At 34.5% G+C, this 20214-nt stretch overlaps 1 protein-coding gene and 1 long non-coding RNA gene across 3 annotated transcripts in view; one reads left to right on the top strand and one right to left on the bottom strand.

The window, feature by feature from the left end:
- The window catches only part of SHOC1 (shortage in chiasmata 1), a 79259-nt gene extending 63626 nt beyond the window's left edge, over positions 1 to 15633 (bottom strand). Inside the window, exons 1-7 of the mRNA XM_049895478.1 lie at positions 15569 to 15633; positions 14684 to 14868; positions 8570 to 8735; positions 7632 to 7728; positions 5766 to 5919; positions 3106 to 3267; positions 1923 to 2031 (exon numbers count right to left, since the gene is read on the bottom strand). Of these exons, the coding sequence (XP_049751435.1) occupies positions 1923 to 2031; positions 3106 to 3267; positions 5766 to 5919; positions 7632 to 7728; positions 8570 to 8735; positions 14684 to 14868; positions 15569 to 15633 (938 nt within the window). The remainder of the gene's footprint in view (positions 1 to 1922; positions 2032 to 3105; positions 3268 to 5765; positions 5920 to 7631; positions 7729 to 8569; positions 8736 to 14683; positions 14869 to 15568) is intronic.
- Positions 1 to 20214, top strand: part of LOC126082685 (uncharacterized) — a 91871-nt gene that overhangs the window by 56743 nt on the left and 14914 nt on the right. For both annotated transcript variants that reach the window (XR_007518616.1, XR_007518615.1), the window contains exon 3: positions 6677 to 6764. This is a non-coding gene — a long non-coding RNA (uncharacterized LOC126082685). The remainder of the gene's footprint in view (positions 1 to 6676; positions 6765 to 20214) is intronic.

A 20214-nucleotide genomic window follows, 5' to 3' on the forward strand; every position in this document is an offset into this window, starting at 1 on the left:
AGGACTTACAGTATTTAAACAAATTATATGTAGTTTTGTATACTTATCCCATGCTATTCTTAGGGTTTATATCCGATATAGGCAGACCTGTTCTATACAGCACAGATTTACCCCCAAATGCAAATAATTCTTGGCCAGTAGATGAAGATATATTCGGGATCCTCAGTGTCCAGATCCTCTAACTTATGTGGTATCTTCCTGAGACCATTAATAGAAACCTGAGCAGTCAGTGATGAGTTCTTGACTTCAGTTGCTCCCAGTAGCGTAATAGCACTCTCCTCTGGCAGATTACCAAAAACAAACCAAACCCAGTGCCGTCAAGTCAATTCCGACTCATAGCGACCCTATAGGACAGAGTAGAACTGGCCCATAAAGTTTCCAAGGAGCGCCTGGCAGATTCAAACTGCCAATCCTTGTGTTAGCAGCCATAGCACTTAACCACTACGCCACCAGGGTTTCTTTCCTGGCAGATTAGCTAAGCATAACTAAGAACTCAAAATTCACCATAGAGCTCCCACAGTTTCTGCTCTAAAATAATTCACTAGAGACTTGGAGACTTCCCTGTAATGTCTCCTGAAGATATGTTATTTTAGGATACATTAAGCTCCAGGTTTACAGTAGGGAAGAAGGGAGCTGTAAAGGTTATGCTCCTAGTTTTGTAACTGGTATAGGAAGCAGAGAAATGAGATGGCTTTATTCCAGGATAAACCCCCCAAAATTGAGCCCACTGTCATCAAGTTGATTCCGAATCATAGTGACCCTATTAGACAGAGTAGAACTGCCCCATAGAGTTCCCAAGGAGCACCTGGCGGATTTGAACTGCTGACCTCTTGGTTAGCAGCTATAGCACTTAACCACTACACCACCAGGGTTTCCTATTTCCAGATAGCAGACTAATACAGCCTAAAAAACATTAAGTTACATATATGCCACATGGTATAAGAAGCAACCAAAACCATACCAGACTCTGTCAGAAGGAGAGAATGCTGACCCATTAAGCTATGCAATTTTGACTCACCCTCAAACTAGAATACAATGATCCAGCCCTGCAATATCAATTCTGAGAAGGCTATAGACCATTCTGTCAGTAACAATGGGGTTACTGGAGAGATTTGTGGATCAAGCCTTAGTTCGACGTGTTTGGTTCACCAAGACCACATTGATACAGGTAAACAAGACCAGTGGATATCCTCTGCTACAGGTGGAACATGATCTCTAGTACTTCTAGGGGAGTAGGTTGATAGCCAAAATCTGCTGGTTAACTGCTATCCGTACTGTTCTGCTGTGATTCTTGACTGTTCCTAGCCAGAGAGCTATAACAAATCTTCTAGAAGACCTCATAAACAACCCTGTGAGGCAGGTAGTATTATTATCCCAATATAACAGAAAAGGAAACTTAGACACAGAGCAATTAAGGTCATATAGCTAGTAAGTGATAGACCCAAGAAGTCTAGTTCTAGTTCAGTGTTCTTAACCACAATGATACCTTTCATGGCAGTGAGCGCACATTAAAAGCAATGTCATTGGCAACTGTCCAGTGTCAGTGTCCTAAGAAGATTTTTCCTGTTCCAGGATCTTTTAAAAATTTCAAGTTATTTATTTTTAGTGGTAGTAAATTCACATTCAAAATGTTAAAAGTATATCGTGAAAAATCTCCTACTCCTGTTCCCAAGTTACTGAGTTCCCCTCTGAACACAACCAAAGTTACTTGCTTCTTGTGTGTCCTTCTAAAAATACTCTATCCATATAAAAACAAATATGTACATATACATTCATATATTTCCTCCAGTTGTTTACTATAGATATGTTTTATTTCTTACTTTTTTACATAATAGGTATCTTGGAAATTGCCTTCATAAGACAAGATTTAATTAAAGACTCCTTGTTCTGAATTGCAACTTGGAAATATTATCTTTACTTACATTTTGCAAACAGGAGAAAATGGAAATGTCTGAAGCCCTGCACATAATGAATTCACTGAAGAGTGTTGGCTTGTTATATGTAGATGAGTTAACGGCATTTCTAAATTTCCTGAAATATTTAAGTTGTTCAAAACGAAAATTAAAAAATCATACTATTGCATAAACACTGAATAAAATCAAATAGAATTTTTTTTACAAACAAGTATTATGTTAGATCATTCTGTTACGACAAAAATACTTCAGTAAAAAGAAATTTGGATACAAAATAACCGTTTTTAAATTTTCAGCTATATAAGGAATTGCATATGTATTACCTGCTGTCTCTGCTGAGTGGTGACTTTTAAAAAATGCATTGACAGGTAAAATTTATTGACCTTATTGTATGTAAGATAACATTCTAACAGCTTTATGATAGGACTATTTTTATCCTCATCCTAAATATTGGTGATGTTAAATAAATGGTATTAAAAAAAAGGGTAATTCTTCACCTTAATGAGTCTGAACTCTAGTTGGCCTAGCGCAGAATTACACATTCATAGGATGCGCTTGAAACCTATCCTCATTTATTCATAAGTTGTCAGTGTGTTTCTATTGCTTTCATAAATAAAGCAGTAAACTTCCAAACAGATGATTGATCCAATTACAAACAAAACTAATAACAGTATCAACAACATAGTTAAAAAGCAACATAATCTGGTATATGCTAGAATAAAAGATGACTCTCAGATTCCAAATCTAGTAGGATGACAATACTAACAATAATAAAGAATCAGAGAATTATAGGATTACTTCAGGGGATTAAAAAGACAAATTTTAAACAAGTGTAACAAAGGTTAGTTAGCAAGACTGCTAACATTGAGATAAAATATAAAATTTATGTTTACTGAGCTATAATATTGTAAGATTTCTATTTTTAATATTAATGCTATTTCCTTCATTCCTCTTCCTAAATCGTTGTAACTATAGAACTATTCAGTTTTGAGGCTGATAGGATTCTGAGTTAATGATAATAGCAAATATAATAAAGCAGATAACAGAAAAAGCAATGACAATTTGGATTACAATTATCAAATTGTAAACATGAAAACTGCCTTACAGCAGACTTTTTATATGAATGTATTATACTTTTATATCATATATAGGTAACCACTGGGAAACTCAATGATTTATTCATAATTCCTACCTGGTTCAATGGGGTCACTATGAGTCGGAATCGACTCTATGCCAACAGGTTTGGTTTTTACAGGTTCGCTACACTCTGGTTCGCATGGGCTTTGAAATGTCAAAATCTCTGTGGAGCGGCATTTTATACGCTCAACGTCAATTGTATACTTGGTAGCAAGATCTGAAAAGAAAAGGAGGAAACTCTATTATCAACAAAAGTGCAATTAAATTAGTTTTTTGTAACTTTGTTCAGTGGCATTTTCTTTCTAAAGTGTCTTCATTGCTTTATTGTAGGTCAGTTTTATTTTTACAGAGTAGTAGATATTTAGGAGTCCCTGGATGAAGCAAATGGCTAAGTGCTTGGCTAACTGAAAGTTTGGTGGTTTGAATCCACCCAGAGTTGCCTCAGAAGAAAGGCCTGGTAATCTACTTCTGAAAGATCACAGCCAGTGAAAACCCTAGGGAGAGCAGTTCTACTTTGAAACTCACGGGACCACCATGAGTTGGAATTGACTCCACAGCAATGGGTGGTGGTAGATATGTAGATGTATGAGGAAAACGGTGACTTAAGAATAGGTGAATAAATATTCCTCCATGCACACCGTTTTTGTTCCCCAATTTGTCAGTTAGCATGACCAAAGGAAAGTAAAAGCGGGAAAATCTATATTATCACAGGAAGCTAAGATAGGGTGGGCAACCCGTAAGTCACAAACTTCAAAGAATGGGATCACTTTGAAGCATTTAACCTTCATCCATGTAAGATGACTTTCTGTGTTATATGTGTGTGTGTGTATGATATCCATGTCTCAGGTCATCATCACTATCTCTCTGTCTTTTTTTATTTTTCTTGTCTTCTGGATTTCAGGAGAATTTTATAAGAAATTTACTAAATCTGTTTCCCGCAACACACAATTGACTGCCTTCCTGTGTTCTCTACTTCTGTAATGTTTTTATCTGAAAGTCATCTTCCCTGATCTCATCTTCTTCCCCTCTTCACAGATGTAAATTAAATAAAACATAAATTAATATCATTTAGATAAGTTCATTTTGTTTCTATTCCTTGGAGTCTGTTTTAGAAAGGTACATTTGGTTCCTTTCTTTTAGATTTGTATCTTGTCTCTTTCTTTTGAACTTTTAACTATTGCTTCAAGTTCAGTGATTTTTCTTTTATTTATTGTTACAGAAAGAGATCTATGTTTATCATATTGAGAGTTGAGCTCGGTTCTATCAGTGACTGGGTGCATCCCTGTTCAAATTTATTGATTCAAGACAAAGAAGAAAAAGAAATGTTTTATATTTCCTATAGTTTTACTTACCATTTTACCATGAGAAATAGTGATGGTGCTATTGCCTGATACATCCTTGTAGGTAATTTTATTACTGTACTAAACAATTTTGTTGTTATTGTTGTTAAAACCAAAGATATATGGGACATTGCCCACCCCTGCCCTTTCAATAACTTGCATAACGTTTCCTATAAGAAGTCCTCCTTGTAAGAGCAATAGCTCTATTTTTTTTTAACTTTTATTGAGCTTCAAGTGAACGTTTACAAATCAAGTCAGACTGTCACATATAAGTTTATATACACCTTACTCCGTACTCCCACTTGCTCTCCCCCTAATGAGTCAGCCCTTCCAGTCTCTCCTTTCGTGACAATTTTGCCAGCTTCCAACTCTCTCTATCTTCCCATCCCCCCTCCAGACAGGAGATGCCAACACAGTCTCAAGTGTCCACCTGATATAATTAGCTCACTGTTCATCAGCATCTCTCTCCAGTAGCTCTATTTTATTTAGTACATAATCAAAGACACCTAAAGGCTGGGAGTGTAACATCACAGTCACTTTACTAGTGACTTTACTAGTTACGGCTGTCCTTTCTATTAGCAGCCATAGAGTTGAGATTTGTGCCTGCTAGCAAGCTACCATACAGTTCTAAGCTTTGATACATTTTCAAGTTCTGGTATAGATTTTCATTCACTTACTCAGATTGGCTTTTCATTCTCTTGCTTTGAGTGGTAGGCTGATCAGTAATTCCCTTGATTTAACCCTATATGCAAGAATTTCTTCATGCCTGTGAACAACTGATGGCAAGCATCCCTGTACTTAATGGATATAAGAAATCCCCCCTTCTCTGACCCCTGATATTATACATCTTTGATAATTTCAACTAGAATTTATGAAAGGAGATTTAAATATTAGGGATTAAATTGTCATTAAAAATAATTCAACAATATTGGCTAAAACTAATTGGGACAAATCTATCTAAACTCTAGGTTATGACTCACTCAGTCATCTGATTCCATGAAGCATAACCTTGCCCTGAGCTTTTCTATGGCTAACTAAATTTAGCACAGAGGCTGATAGTGTATGTTTTTGTATATAAGAAAACAATTCTTAAATGAAATTGGTACTCTTATAAATGTTTTAGCTTTGTTTTTATATTGTAATTATCTTGAAATGGTGAGATTTATTTCAGAGAAGTTTTAAGCCTGAAAGCAGCATAAAGATAATGACAATGAGAAGAGGCTCATCAATAATAATTCTGAGATTAAATACATAACTTCCAAAAAATATTTTACAAAGCCTAGAGGTTAAGAAAAAAGTTTAATGAACTAGAACTTGTATAACAAACATTATTAAATGGTTTTTACAAGTAATACATTTTTTAATTAATTCTTACCTTTTTTTAAAAGCTCTTCATTTTCATCTACATAATTTATTATTTCTGGCATTAAGTTTAATGACTCCTTCACTCCTGAGAATGATGGAATATCTGTCTCTTGTTTGGGGCTTGTAGATATTAAGAAGTCACACTCAAGAGGCAAAACTGATGGCTGAAATAATATAGAGTTAAAAGGATATTTTAGAGAGGTTTTACAAATAATTATTTCTGAATTTATAAATGGATACATTTGGTTAAATGGTGTACCATATTTTAAACTAAACCCATGTTCAAAGTTTTTAATGCTATATATTACATACATTTAAAAAACAGAAGTTGTACAGCCAAAATTATATTACAAGCAATATGTCCTCTGAGTAATGTCCTTTATGACCATTGATTACATTCCAGTTGCCGTCGAGTCAATTCCGACTCACAGTGACCCTACAGGACAGACTACAATTGCCCCATAACGGTTTCCAAGGAGTGCCCGGTGGATTCCAAGTGCCTGTCTTTTTGTTTGCAGTCGTAGCTCTTAACCACTACTCCACTAGGGTTGATTACATTAGAGATGTATAATATCCTTAAATGTAGAAATATCTTCTTCTGGACTAACCCACCCAGTGCCGTCGAGTCGATTCCGACTCATAGCGACCCTACAGGACAGAGTAATACTGCCCCACAGAGTTTCCAAGGAGCACCTGGCGGATTCAAACTGCCGACCCTTCAGTTAGCAGCCATAGCACTTAACCACTACACCACCAGGGTTTCCTCTGGACTAACATCAATTTAAAAAAAAAAAAATTGAAATTAAAAATAATCACTGCAGCAGACGAGAGATGGTGAATGGGAAGAGGTGAGATGGGTAGATCGGATGGAATGGATCTTTACTGCAGTACATAAAATATGTTTCTCTTTCATTCTTACAGAACCAGATTGCTCAACAAGTGAGATTGGATGTGCTCAACTAACTCTCAGAGTTAAAGGGTGGAGAGGATGAAGGAAAGAGGCCAATAGGTGAATTGATATTCTTACCATGTGTGTTAAAAATATTAAATGTAAGGAAACTCTTAAAATGCCTTAAGTGCGTTATATGTGTATACTTTGAAAGTTTTTTAAAAGTCCCAAATGTGAAGCATTTTGAGTTGCCTTTAAAAATTTTTTTTAACTAACTTTGTGAATGCATCTAATTTACATGTGCCCAGGTTTTTCAGCTCCTTAAATTGCAAAAAATAATTTGCACTCTCAATTGGTGGAATTCTTTGCACAATAACATCATAATAACAATTTTGTGTGCTACTGAAACTGTACACTGAAAAAGAAGCACTGTCTCTGAGAAGTTTGGCCTTTAATATGCAAAGATACTATCTTCCTTAACTCATTAACCACTCTGTAGCACCTAAAATTCCATCTTGGACTATCTGTATTCTTAATTGAATGAGACCACTTCTCCTATAGTTCAATTACTATTTATTTTGTGCGTAACTCATAAATCAGTATTTCTAGCTCCAGTCTCCAATTTTTAATTAGACATGACCACTTAATATCCTATACCAGGTATATAGATTAGCATCATCTGGAGAAGTTTTAAAATTCCCTATACCTCGGCTGCACACTAGGCCAATTAAATCAGAATACACCCAGGCCAGAATCTTGCTTCAATGTATTTTTTTAAAACTCCCCAAGTAATTCCAATGTGTAGCCAAGCTGAGAACCACTGCCTTAGAAATAAAGCTGACTGTAACTGAAACACTTTTCACCCATTGTTGTGTCCTTTTGACCTGACAATTGTAGGCAGTCAGTGTATATTTTTCAAAAAGCATGCTTCATTACATTTATAAGAAAATTATTGAAAGCAAGTATTACAACTTCATTTTAACCTACTGTATCCTCTAGTTTCTCCTGACAAAAGTTCTCTTTATCCATGGAAAAATCTTCTTTCTCATTAACTTCCAAATTCTCTTGAAAAGGTATGCATTCCCTTAAAAAAAAAAAAATTAAATAAGTGTTTACTAAAAGCAAGGTACATACTAAATGTACAGTAAATACCTGTTGAATGAGTGAACAAATAAATAAGATCTGTGGTCAATTATCAAAGACTGGACTGTTTATTGGCACATTATAATTTAGAACATATCAGATAAAATTTTACTTGAAATTCCAAACCACTGAAAATATTTTTTTTTAATGCCATAATTTTTGGCATTCTAGATTGCCTTGAACACCTAGAAATAACAAACAAAACACCCTTTGTTAGACCATGTATCCTAGTTCTGGCTTTGAAAAATAGTGACCATAATTAAAGCATAAGAGTTTAGAACTACTGATAGCATGTATCTTTATTACACTGGGTTTTATTATCTATGCAGCCTATATATTTGAATTATTTTGAATGAGTAAAAGATAGTTAGGGTGACAGTCTAGTGCCAATATGCCTGATATTTTATTGTAAGATGCTATGTATGACCTTAAATATTCAGTTTAAATCTATGATTACAAAAAAAATAAATAATAGTATCAAGTAATAGTTGTAGCTACCTCAACCCAGATACCAATTTAACGTTTAACAAAATAGAAAATGAAAGTGGTTTTCTTTCATCTCAATTTTCTAGATTAATGTATATACAAAATGTTTATACTGTATTTACTGACAAATTTTGGAGATGTAGCCAGAATTGTAGCCAATCAAAATACATAATGATTACCTTAGAGTTGAGGTAAAGCAACAATAAAATATTATTATTGATAACATCTAAACTTAGGAGTGTACTAAGACTATTTTCTCCTTTTAAAAATATTTACAGCCTTGAGCAATTAAGTACCTGAAAAAATCAGCTTTTGTGAGGATCTGTCCTTTCAAATCTAAAAAGGGATCCTTTACCAAATGTAGTTTTAGCCTACTCGAGAGAGTATTCGAAGTTGGTAAATGACTTCTATAGTCCATCAAATTATTTACAAAAAGTATTTCTTCATCATCAATTAAAAAATCTGAAAAGAAATAATGGAATAAGTAAAAATCTGAAAGTTATGCAAAGAAATTTAGATAGTTACTGTAATTAGCCATTAGAAATAGTTGGTTTTCAAACACATTTTTAACTCATTAGTTCTTCACTGTACTGTGCATATAAAGCATGTGGCATAGTACTGGTACACAGACAAAAGCTCAATAATTTTTTTTTTATTGTGATTTAGGTGAAAGTTTACAGAGCAAATTCATTTCTCATTAAACAGTTAATACGCAAATTGTTTTGTGACATTATTTGCCAACCCTGCAATGTGTCAACACTCTCCCCTTCTCCACCCCAGGTTCTGTTTCTGTTAGTCCAAGTTTCCTATCCCTTCCTGCCTTCTCGTCTTTGCTTTTGGGCTGGTGTGGCCATGAAGCGCAACCCTTGCGTGTGTTTTTGTTGGCCCTATAAACCAAAAAAACCCTTTGCTGTCAAGTCCATTTCAACTCACAGCAACCCTATAGGACAGGGCAGAACTGCCCCATACAGTTTCCAAGGAGTGCCTGGTGGATTTGAACTGCCGACCTTTTGGTTAGCGGCTATAGCACTTCACCACTAAGCCACCAGGGTTTCCTACTGACCCTATAGAACTGTCTAATCTTTGGCTGAAGGGTGAACCAGGAGTGACTTCAGTGCTGAGTTAAAAGCGTATCCAAGGGCCATACTCTTGGGGTTTCTCCACTCTCTGTCAGACCAGCAAGCCTGGTCTTTTGTGTGTGTGTGAATTTGAATTTTGTTCTACATTTTCTCCTGCTCTGTTCAGGACCCTCTATTGTGATCACTGCCAGAGCAGTCAGTGGTTGTAACTTGGTACCATCTAATTCTAGGCTCAGTCTGGTGGAGGTTGTGGTAGTTGTGGTCCATTAGTGCTTTGGACTAATCCTTCCCTTGTGTCTTTGGTCTTCTTCACTCTCCTTTGCTCCAGCCGGGATGGGACCAGCAGATATATTTTAGACGGCCACTGGCCCGGAAAGTTCAATACATTTTAATATTTAATACACCAAGAAATAGTCAAACAGCCTGAAAGAGTTATACTACTTCCTACTTTACTAGCAAAGATTAGTTTAATCAATGGAAGAATATATCTTATTGCCTTATGCTTCAAAATAGGCAGAGGTAGCCTAAGCAAAATTATAAAGAAATAAAAGCATTTGACTTCTTGCAGACCCTAGTCTTTACTTCTCTGTATCATTTTCCCTCTTAAGGTCTCTAACTCATCTCCCAGACACTCTGACATATCGGAAATGGAGATGGTCTACAAAGCCTACAAATGAGACCAACTCTGATTCTATCACTCTAAAGTTATTCATACATGGTTGCTATAAAATTAACTACAATGGAAGGTATACAGCAAAGTGTCTACTTGAGAAGTGTGATATATCTTACATATTAAGAAACATTACTGCTAACAGTTAATTACTGGAATAAATTTCTCCTCTCTACCCCCACCCTGCCATGCTTGGGTTACTTCACAATCTTGGCTAATTGTGTGAGAGCTTTAACAGTTTTTAAGTAGAGGAAGGAGACATAAAACATGCCCCCATTCTTTAATAAGTTCTCAAATGGAAAGAGAAAAAAGGAAGATGTAAGCTCAGAGGAGGAACTATTGAGAAAGCCAAGTTCCCAAAAGCAAAAGCCACCCTGAGGGGAATGTCAAGGTGGCTTTTAAGTTAAGTGATGGTAGAACAGCATGGGACAGAGACAGAATTAAGTTTTCAGGTAGTGTATTTAATAAATATATGGTATAAAGCAGGCAGCCAGGGGACATCTCTTTGCTTGGTGCTTAATGAAAACCCAAAAGAGAACTCCTGATATAAACTAGCCCCACAAAAGATTGTCTCTTCTGAACCTGTTAAGTTCTGGATGATCTCATGCCCAATAGCTTCACATGACAAATCAGGCAAAGTTAGAAAATCAATTCTATGTCTAAACAGGGCTTATCTGAGAAAGTTTTAAAAAGATTCATTTATATAATCCATCCCATAAATATTAATGAAATCATATTAATAGTAAAAATTCAAATGACATTAGTTTTTACCTCCATCTCCATACTCCACTTGCAAAAGCAGAAAGTTGAGCCATCTTTCCTTCCTAGAGCCTCATCTAGGCATTTCTGGAAGTTCATGGGGATAACTCATATAAGTTATGAGGTCTTGTTTTCCAACCATACTTGTTTTTGATGGAGCCACTTGAGGGCAGCATCTCACCACAACCAATGTTCTTTATAAATACACAAAGGTTGTTATCCAGGGGTGCTACTTCCTTATATTCTTACAGCTATTACAGCCTTCCCTAGAATTCTTACGTTATTACAGCTACTATGTGTACTACACAGATATGAAGAGACTATTTTCCTCTATCATAGAACAGTGTTAAATTGTCACCAGGAAACAAAGTTTTGGCTAGTTAACTATGAAAAGGAGCAGAAAAACGAATCTACTGATTGGTAACAGGACTGGTTAACTATTCTTCTTTGAGATACTTTTGTCCATCTAGAAAACCCATGATGATTAAATGAAACAAATAAAGATGTTCATAAAAAAATAAATAAAACCAATGGTTCTCTAACATATAAAAGCCCAGTCAAAAAATGGTGAGAAAACAAAACAAAACATTCATAATGGTCACCAATATATGAAATACCAAGGAGTAAACACAGCTAAAAATGTGCAGAAAGTATATGGAGGACACAATGAAACTTTACTGAGGACCATTAAAAAAAAAAAGAAAGAAACACTTGAATAGAAGTCAAGATCATCTATGTTCCTGGTTAGAAAGACTAATTAGGGTAAAAATTTCAAAGGGTTCCAATACTATCTCAATTTTTCAATAGGTCTGTGTTGGAACTTGAAAAAATGATTCAAAAGTAAAACTAGAAGAAAAAAGAGTTGAGAGTGGTAAAAAAAATAATAAAGAGTAATGAGAGGAGATTATTGTTATAAGTATATATAAAATAGTTAAAACTATATGATACTGATACAGTAATAAGCAAATCAACAGAACGTATTAGAAAATTCAGGAATAAACTCTAACGTGGATAAGAATTTAGTATATGATGTAAGAGGTATCTAATCAGTAGGGAAACGAAGGATTATTGAGACAACTGCCAAAACATTTGGAAATATTTTTATACCTACTTTTAAACATATACTGGAATCTGAAAAATAAAACCATAAAAAACCTCAAAGAAAATATGAATAAATATTTATCTAATTCAAGGAAGAATTTTCTAAGTATAAAAGCAATGAAAGAAACCAAAGAAGGAAAACATTGACAGAACTGATTAGATTCAAATTAAATACACTTGAGGTTATTGATAACCTTGATATATAAAGATAAAACATAAGAATAGAAAAATAAACAAAGAAGAGAATTATTTCATAAAGTAAAAAGATACAAATGGCCAATACATACCAATAATTTAAAAAATGCAAATAAAATATAGTTTTTTGTCTATCGGTTAAAATTTATTACAACAGTCTCGGGGAACATCTAGTTCAATTGGCATAACAGTTTCTAAAGAAAATGTTCTGCATTTTACTTTGGTGAGTAGCGTCTGGAGTCTTAAAAGCTTGCGAGCGGCCATCTAAGATACTGCACTGGTCTCACCCCATCTGGAGCAAGGGAGAATGAAGAAAACCAAAGACACAAGGGAAAGATTAGTCCAAAGGACTAATGGACCACAAGTACTACAGCCTCTACCAGACTGAGTCCAGCACAAGTAGATGGTGCCTAGCTACCACCACCGACTGCTCTGACAGGGATCACAATGGAAGGTCTCGGACAGAGCTGGAGAAAAACATAGAACAAAATTCTAACTCACAAAAAACAAACAAGCTAACAGAAAAAGGCCAGACTTACTGGTCTGACAGAGACTAGAGAAACCCTGAAAGTACGGCCCAGGATACCGTTTTAGCTCAGTAATGAAGTAACTCCTGGGGTTCACTCTTCAGCCAAAGATTAGACAGGCCCATAAAACAAAACAAGACCAAATGGGCACACCAGCCCAGGGGCAAGGACTAGAAGGCAGGAGGGGACATGAAAGCCAGTAACAGGAAACCCAAGGTCAAGAAGGGGAGAGTGTTGACATGTTGTGGGCTTGGCAACCAATGTCACAAAACAGTGTGTGTACTGACTGTTTAATAAAAAGCTAGTTTGTTCTGTAAACTTTCATCTAAAGTACAATAAAAAAAATTTATTACAACCACAGTAATAATATACCCAGGGATGATAAGGCTGGACTGAACAGAGTATTCACAAACATACTAGTGGACATGTAGCTAAAAAATATTTATACCACCTAATTCCAGGAATTTACTCTCAGGAAATAATTAGAAGTGGGAACACACATTTATGTATATATTTGAAATTAAAAGCAACATTAATGCTCTCAAATTGGAAGATGTAAGATACCTACATAAAATTAAGAACTGAAGTCATTAAAAGCCATACTTTTGAGGCAAATTTAAGAATTTGGTAAAATGTTCCCAAGATAATGTTAACATTTAAAATAATATAATGCATATATAGTATGATCACAATAGTAAAATGATTTATCTTTGGATTACAGGATTATGGGTTTTTAATAAAGGGACATTCTATACATTTAAGAAGCATATATATTGATGAATATAAAAATAGTTTATAAAATTCAATCTTCACTCATGATTAAAAGCTCTTAGCAAGCTAGGAACAGACAAAAGCTCCTTCAACCCAATAAAGAAAATGCTTCTAACATTTCACCATTGAAAATGATGTAAACATGGAAGATGATTCGCCATTGAAAATGATGTAAACATTAAAAAAAGTAATGTAAACATTTTTAATAAAGCATTTCCTTTATTGTCAGGAACAAGACAAGGAAGGCGACTATCACTGCTTCTGTTGAACAAAGTACTTGGGAATCCTAGTCAGCATAGTAAGATTAAAAAAAAACAAAAACATTGTAAAGGAAGAAACAAGTGGCCATTATTCACAGATGATTATGAATATTACAATTATTAGAATTAATTAGCGGAATTAATATGAGAGTTTAGGAAGGTGGGTGGATATATAAGAGCAATATAAAAATCACCTGCCTTCTGTTATACACAGAAACACTAGTGGTGTAGTGGTTAAGAGCTGTGTCTGCTAACCAAAAGGTCAGCAGTTCAAATCCACCAGCTGCTCCTTGGAAACCCTATGGGGTGGTTCTCTATTCTGTCCTATAGGGCTGACATGAGTTAGAATCGACTTGATGGCAATGGGTTTGGTCTGGTTTTTGTTACACACAAGCAACAAAGAGAAAGCTTAATTGAAAAATACAATTAATAATAGCTGCTAAAATAAAGTACCCATAGGAATAAATCTAATAAAAGATATGTACCAACTTTATGAAAAAAAAATTTTTAAGTTTATTGAAAGGCATTAAGGAAGACCTTAATAAAATATGCAATAGGAGATTCAGGAAGAGAGAACAAAATAAAAATGAGGGAAGGAATTCATTAAAGAAATAATTCAAGAAAATTTCTCAAAATTGAAGTGCGTGAATATCTAGATTAAAAGGGAACATCGCATGCCCAACTCCATATATGAACACAGACCCACAACGAGGCATACCATTGTGAAATTTCAGAAGACTGTAAGAAAAAACTTGTAAAAGTTTTCAGGGTGAAAAGGAGATCATGTAAAAATATTTAGAAATTAGAATGGTCGTAGACTTTTCAACAGCAATACTGGGAACTAGAATAAAATGGAACAAAAGCGTTGAAATTCTGAGAAAAAAATTATTTCCAACCTAAAGTTCCATAATTAACAAATCAGTTAAATAAGAAAATAGAATTAAGATTTTTCAGATAAGCAATTCAATCAAATAAAGAACTCACAGAAATGAGAATTTGTATATTAGTGAGAAATGTTTTGTAACAATAGAAATAATAAATGCTTTACCTTCGTTCTGTGTTTGAAGTGCTGGATATTTTTCTGAACAGCTGACAAGTGTAAAAACTTCGCTGTAATCTTCATGGGTATGTAAATCGGCTTCCTCTACATCAGTCTGGGAATTCGGGTTTGAACTTGGAACAACTTCTTCAAGTTCACAATTAACCAGGGTTGGGATTCCTGTAATTGTTCTCCTAAAACATTATAAAATAACTGATATATATGTCCTATTTTAAAACATTTTTATTAACAAATAGTATATGTTTATTGTACAAAAATTATCAAATTCCAACAGATAAAAACCAAGGAAAATCACCCATAGCCCTATCACTGCAGAGATGAATGCAAAAATTACGCAAATTTTTCAATATGTTTGAACATTAAAAAAAACATTTATGGTATCCTATATTTTTTATAACCGCTCTTTTCTGCTAAACAATGAAGCATAAGCACATTTACATGTTAATTTATGTACAGTCACATCATTTTTTAATGGATGAATGGAATCCTATGGTACTGGTAAATCATAATTTATTTACCCAATTTCCTATTGCTAGAAATTTAAGTTTGTTGCAGTTTTTTGCTATTGTGATCAACAATGCAAGAACATGTTTGTGTACTTATCTAATAGTTTTCTTAAAATAAGTTTCCTAAAAACAGAAATGATGAGGTTAAATGTGTAAACATTTTTTAGGCTCTGCCATACATTGCTAAGTTGCCTTTGTGCTATACATTTAATATCAATATCTGCTCCTCCAGATCATTCTCCTAACCTGATTTTTAAATTCCTTGATGGAAGAAATGGTATACTGGCTTCTCTGTATCCAGAATCTGGACACATTTAAATGGCTATTTGTTTCTTTTAAGTAGAAATTTGGGGTTAAAGACACATACTTTTCAAGGAAATCCTCCACAAAGAAACTTGCTTCCCATTGATCCAAGACTGAAGTATCTGTCATTCCCCAAACTGAAAGAGCTGAGGCTAGAAAGGAGCATGGCAAATATTAGCTTCTAAAATTTTATTTTACACTTAATACAAGCAAGCCAAGCATTCACCTTTTTACATTATGTTGCTATCTTTATTTGTTCACAAATGTTAGTTTTTCCAAAGTGATACCTTCTTCCAAATATTTAAACGATCATCCTTCATTATTATTTTTAAAGCTCAATTACAGTTAGAACAATATTGCCTAACACACAATCTTCATTTTTATAGTCTCTTTTGCTTATACAGTACTACCATCCCAGATGGTCCTGTTCGCCAGCTCATGCTATACCTTATAAAGCCTTTCTTAACCATTGCAGTTCACTCGGATATATCGTCCTTGAACAGTCATAATGTAGCCTTCACTGCGGGACTTAATCATACATAGTCTTATATTGCCATTTTAAAATTTTATGTATCTATAGCTTGCGATTTAGGAGATAGTATTGGAGCTATTATTCCCTGTCCTTGAGCACAGAGAATGTGACCCAGCTAGAGCTGGACCTATAAGAACCCACAAGGACTCACAAGAACACATCATCTGGGCCTGGAGGTATAAAGACAATAGCAAGGACAATCTTGGAAAACATCTTTTAAGTAAACTTTCACATAAATCATAAACAGAGCACAAAAGACCCATATACTTTCCACTCTTAACTTTTTCTATTAGCATTTAGTGAATAGTAAGATTTGTTGGACCAATGAGGACCCGTCTGGCTGTTGTTACTGAAAGCTATACCAATGATTGTTAAGAAAGATGATTCAAAATGTAGAATCATGGTGATTTAATAGTTTTTAGCCAGTCTGTAAAGAGGTGAAGGTTTCAGTGGTTTTGCCCATTTTGCAGTGTTAATACACTGATCAATCTGTAACATTCCTTGGACTTGGACAGACACAGCTCTAGCAGCATGCTTCTCTGTTTTCCCATTCTTGCCTATTCTGTAATATTCCTTGGACTTGAGCAGACAAAGCTTTGGCAGCATGCTTGTCAGTTTCCTACTTCTGTTTCTTTGAATATATGCTGAATAAAACCTTTCTTTCTGCTTTACTAAACTTTGTGATATTTTTACCCTAGAACACTTGTATCCCAAATTAGACTTTTGGTTCTTTGTGGAGAGGGACTATGTACTAGTTTTGGAAAAAGCAACTGAGTTAAAGGGCCTGTATCGTACCATCAGTGCTGATCCTTACTAGTTTTGTTACCCTGAACAAATCACTTAACACCTGAATGTGTGCCTCACTGAAAGGCTAGAAAGTTTAGTGGTTAACAGTACAGGTTCTGGAATCACTCTGCCTAATTTTTATCCTTGTACTGCCACTTATTAACTGTATGACCTTGGGTAAATTTCTTAATCTCTTTGTACCTCAGTTTTCTTATCTATAAATTAGAAATAATAATAGTAGCCTTTTCATAGTGCTGTTGTAAAGATTAAATGTAATAAGACATGAAATTTGCTTAGAATGGTAATTGACATGCAATAAAATTTGGCTGTTATTGATATTATTATTTTTAAAAGAAATAGAAAAAGATGGTAAACTAATTTTTTCCTTCTATAAGAGAAGCAATTTGATACAAGGAGTCCTGGTGGCACAATGGCCTACATTTAGTCAACCTAATGGTCAATTCATTGCCCTCATCTTATTTGACCTTTTAAGAGGAGCCAATGCATCTGACTACTTCCTCCTTCTTGAAACACATTCTTCTTTAGAATTCTACAACACCACACTTACCTGATTTTCCTATCTCATTTGTCTTCTTAGCTGATTTCTCATTCTGTCACACCTTTAACTGTTGTAGTGCTCCCAGGCTCTGTCCTAGGCTCTCTGTTCTATGCTCTCTACTCATGCTCTTGTTGACTTCATTCATTTCCATGACTTTATGTGCAATCTATATATTGATGACTCCAATTTAAAACACCAGCTGTGCTCAAGATTAGTATAACCAACTGCTTTCTTTATATCTCCACGTAGATGCCTAACAGGCATTTTAATCTGGCGAAAGTAGAACTATTGAATCCTGCCACAAATTGGCTTCCCCATAAGCCTTTCTCTATCTCAGGAAATGGCACTGCCTTCCACCCAGTTGCTCAGGTCAAAAACCCAGGAGACATTCTTTATTCCTATCTTTTTTTTTTTTAAGCTTCGTCACTGTTGGCTGGACTTCTAAAACAATCCCAGTTTTAACTATTTCTCACATTTCCATTACTATGTATGAGCCTAGTCCAAGCCACCATCATGTTTCATCTAAGTCTATATTCTTCTAGTAGTCTAGATTCTAGATCACTACAATAGCTTCGTCACTGATGTACCTATGGCTACTTTTGCCTTCTAGCACCCACTCCTTGTATCGTCTAGACAACCAGAATGATCTCTCTAAAGCATAAATCAGATTATATCGCACCCTTTCTTAAAATCATCCAATGGCTTCCCCATCAACCATAATATAAATAAATAAGTAAAACTCTACATCATGGCATACAAGTATTTATATCATTCAGCAACTGTCTACTTCTCAGATCTCCCTTTTTTCATTACCCTCTAGTCACAAAGTAGAGAGTCAGTGAAAAAGAGCAAGACCCTCAATGAGATAGATTGACACAGTGGCTGCAACAACGGGCTCAAACATAGCAAAGATTGTGAGGATGGCACAGGACTGGGCAGCATTTCACTCTGTTATATACAGGGTCACTATATATATAGACTTAATGGCACTTAACAACAACAATCAGTCACAGTGGCCTAGTTTTCTGATCTTCACACACATCAAGTTCATTTCTGAGTCAGGAACCCTGCAACTGCTTAAAAGGCTTTCCCCCCTATATCTTTTCTCAGTTGTTGCCTTCTCATCATTAAGGTCTAAACTCAAATGTCCACCTCTTCACACAGGGCTTTCCCTAACCATATTAGGAGATAGAACTGCCCACTTGAATTTTACATCACATTACACTATCGTCTTTTCTCTATACATTTAGCAAGGACCGGGACCATTTCTATGTCTTCTTAGTACCTGTGTCCTCAGCACCCGTAACAGTGCCTGGTACATAATACATACTAAATAAATGTTACCTGACTTGACTTCTCTAAGGAAGCTACCTCTTTCCTAAGTCCATGACTTAATAAAAGCAAAAAATGATATTATACACATATACATTTAAAAATAATTTTATAGTCAGTGTATCGCTACACCTTAAGTAGTCCTCATACAGTCTGACAAAATCCTATTATAATGCTACAAATGTTTACAATGTTAGAATATTTTAAGACCTCATCATTTACATATCTTTTATTTGTTCTATTCATATCTAGTATAAGCTTTCCAATTCCTAACTTTGTCACCTGAATTCTGTAATAAAAATATTAATATGTAAACTAAATGATGACTAAATGTAAATAAATTTAATGAGGAAAACACTATTTTTTCTTAGTAATTTACTGCCCTGTGCTATGAAATAATTTTTAAAACAGATTTTTGAGAAATATAAGCAAAACACACCTCTTGTCCATGGCCTCCTAAATTCATCATCAGTAACTCCTGCATGATAATTTTTATCTTGATGTAAACAAGAAGGGATTTGGAGCAATAAAGCATCTCTGCAAAACCTCTTTCTAACTACATTCTGTGTAAGAAAGTAAGATTAAAAATATTTCAATACATACCACTTATTTATCAATATTCAGAATAGTAAAATTTTATACTCTTTTAAAAGTGTAGGATTTTTCTCTAAAAGCAATACAAGCTTATTGTAAAATATCAAATAACACAGAACCACTTAACTAAGTCAAAGTCCCTAGAAAACTAATCCCCCCAAGACAATCAGTAATAATTTGATGTATTTTCGTAGATTTTTTTTTTTCTAGGCTAGGCTAAAATATGTATGCATGAGAGAGAGAGTGTGTGTGTGTGTGCATGTATGTGCCTGCACGATTGACAAAAAAAGATCTTACTATTTATATACCATTTAGCAATGTGCTTTTTTTCAGTTAACAGTATAATATGGCTGCCTTAATTTTTGTTTTCTATAGAAAAAAAAAAAAACAATTTATATCTTTGCAGTCTTAGTAAATAGGTAGTGAACCAATAATACTCTACCTCATATAAATAGTCTATTGCATAATATTTGATTGGTGAAAACATATCTTCTTTCTTTGAAAGCAGTACAAACTTCAACAACTAGAAATAAAAAATTAAAATGAAATGTCGGTAAAACAGCAAATTTAGGAGCAGAAAACCTCTCTTAATCACAAAATTTTGGTTCATTCTTTTTTAAAAAAAGACTCTGACTGATAAACATTAACTACAAAAATAACATTCTTTATTTTGATTTTAAACTTAATATGAAAATAATATATGGTGATATAAAAACTACACATTTTCTCATTTTGTTTAATCCATACATCTAATTGGTAGGTTGAAATATATCTAATACAAATTATGAAGTTCAGCCAAAAGAGACTGAAGTTCACAGGACCGGTAGAATGGTTTTCCCAGGATAACCATGTTTCTTAACTGTTTTTGAAACTGCATAACCAAGGGCTAAACTCTGTGCTGAAGCAG

The sequence above is a fragment of the Elephas maximus genome, chromosome 9 (assembly GCF_024166365.1).
Source record: "Elephas maximus indicus isolate mEleMax1 chromosome 9, mEleMax1 primary haplotype, whole genome shotgun sequence".
NCBI classification, from domain to species: Eukaryota; Metazoa; Chordata; class Mammalia; order Proboscidea; family Elephantidae; genus Elephas; species Elephas maximus.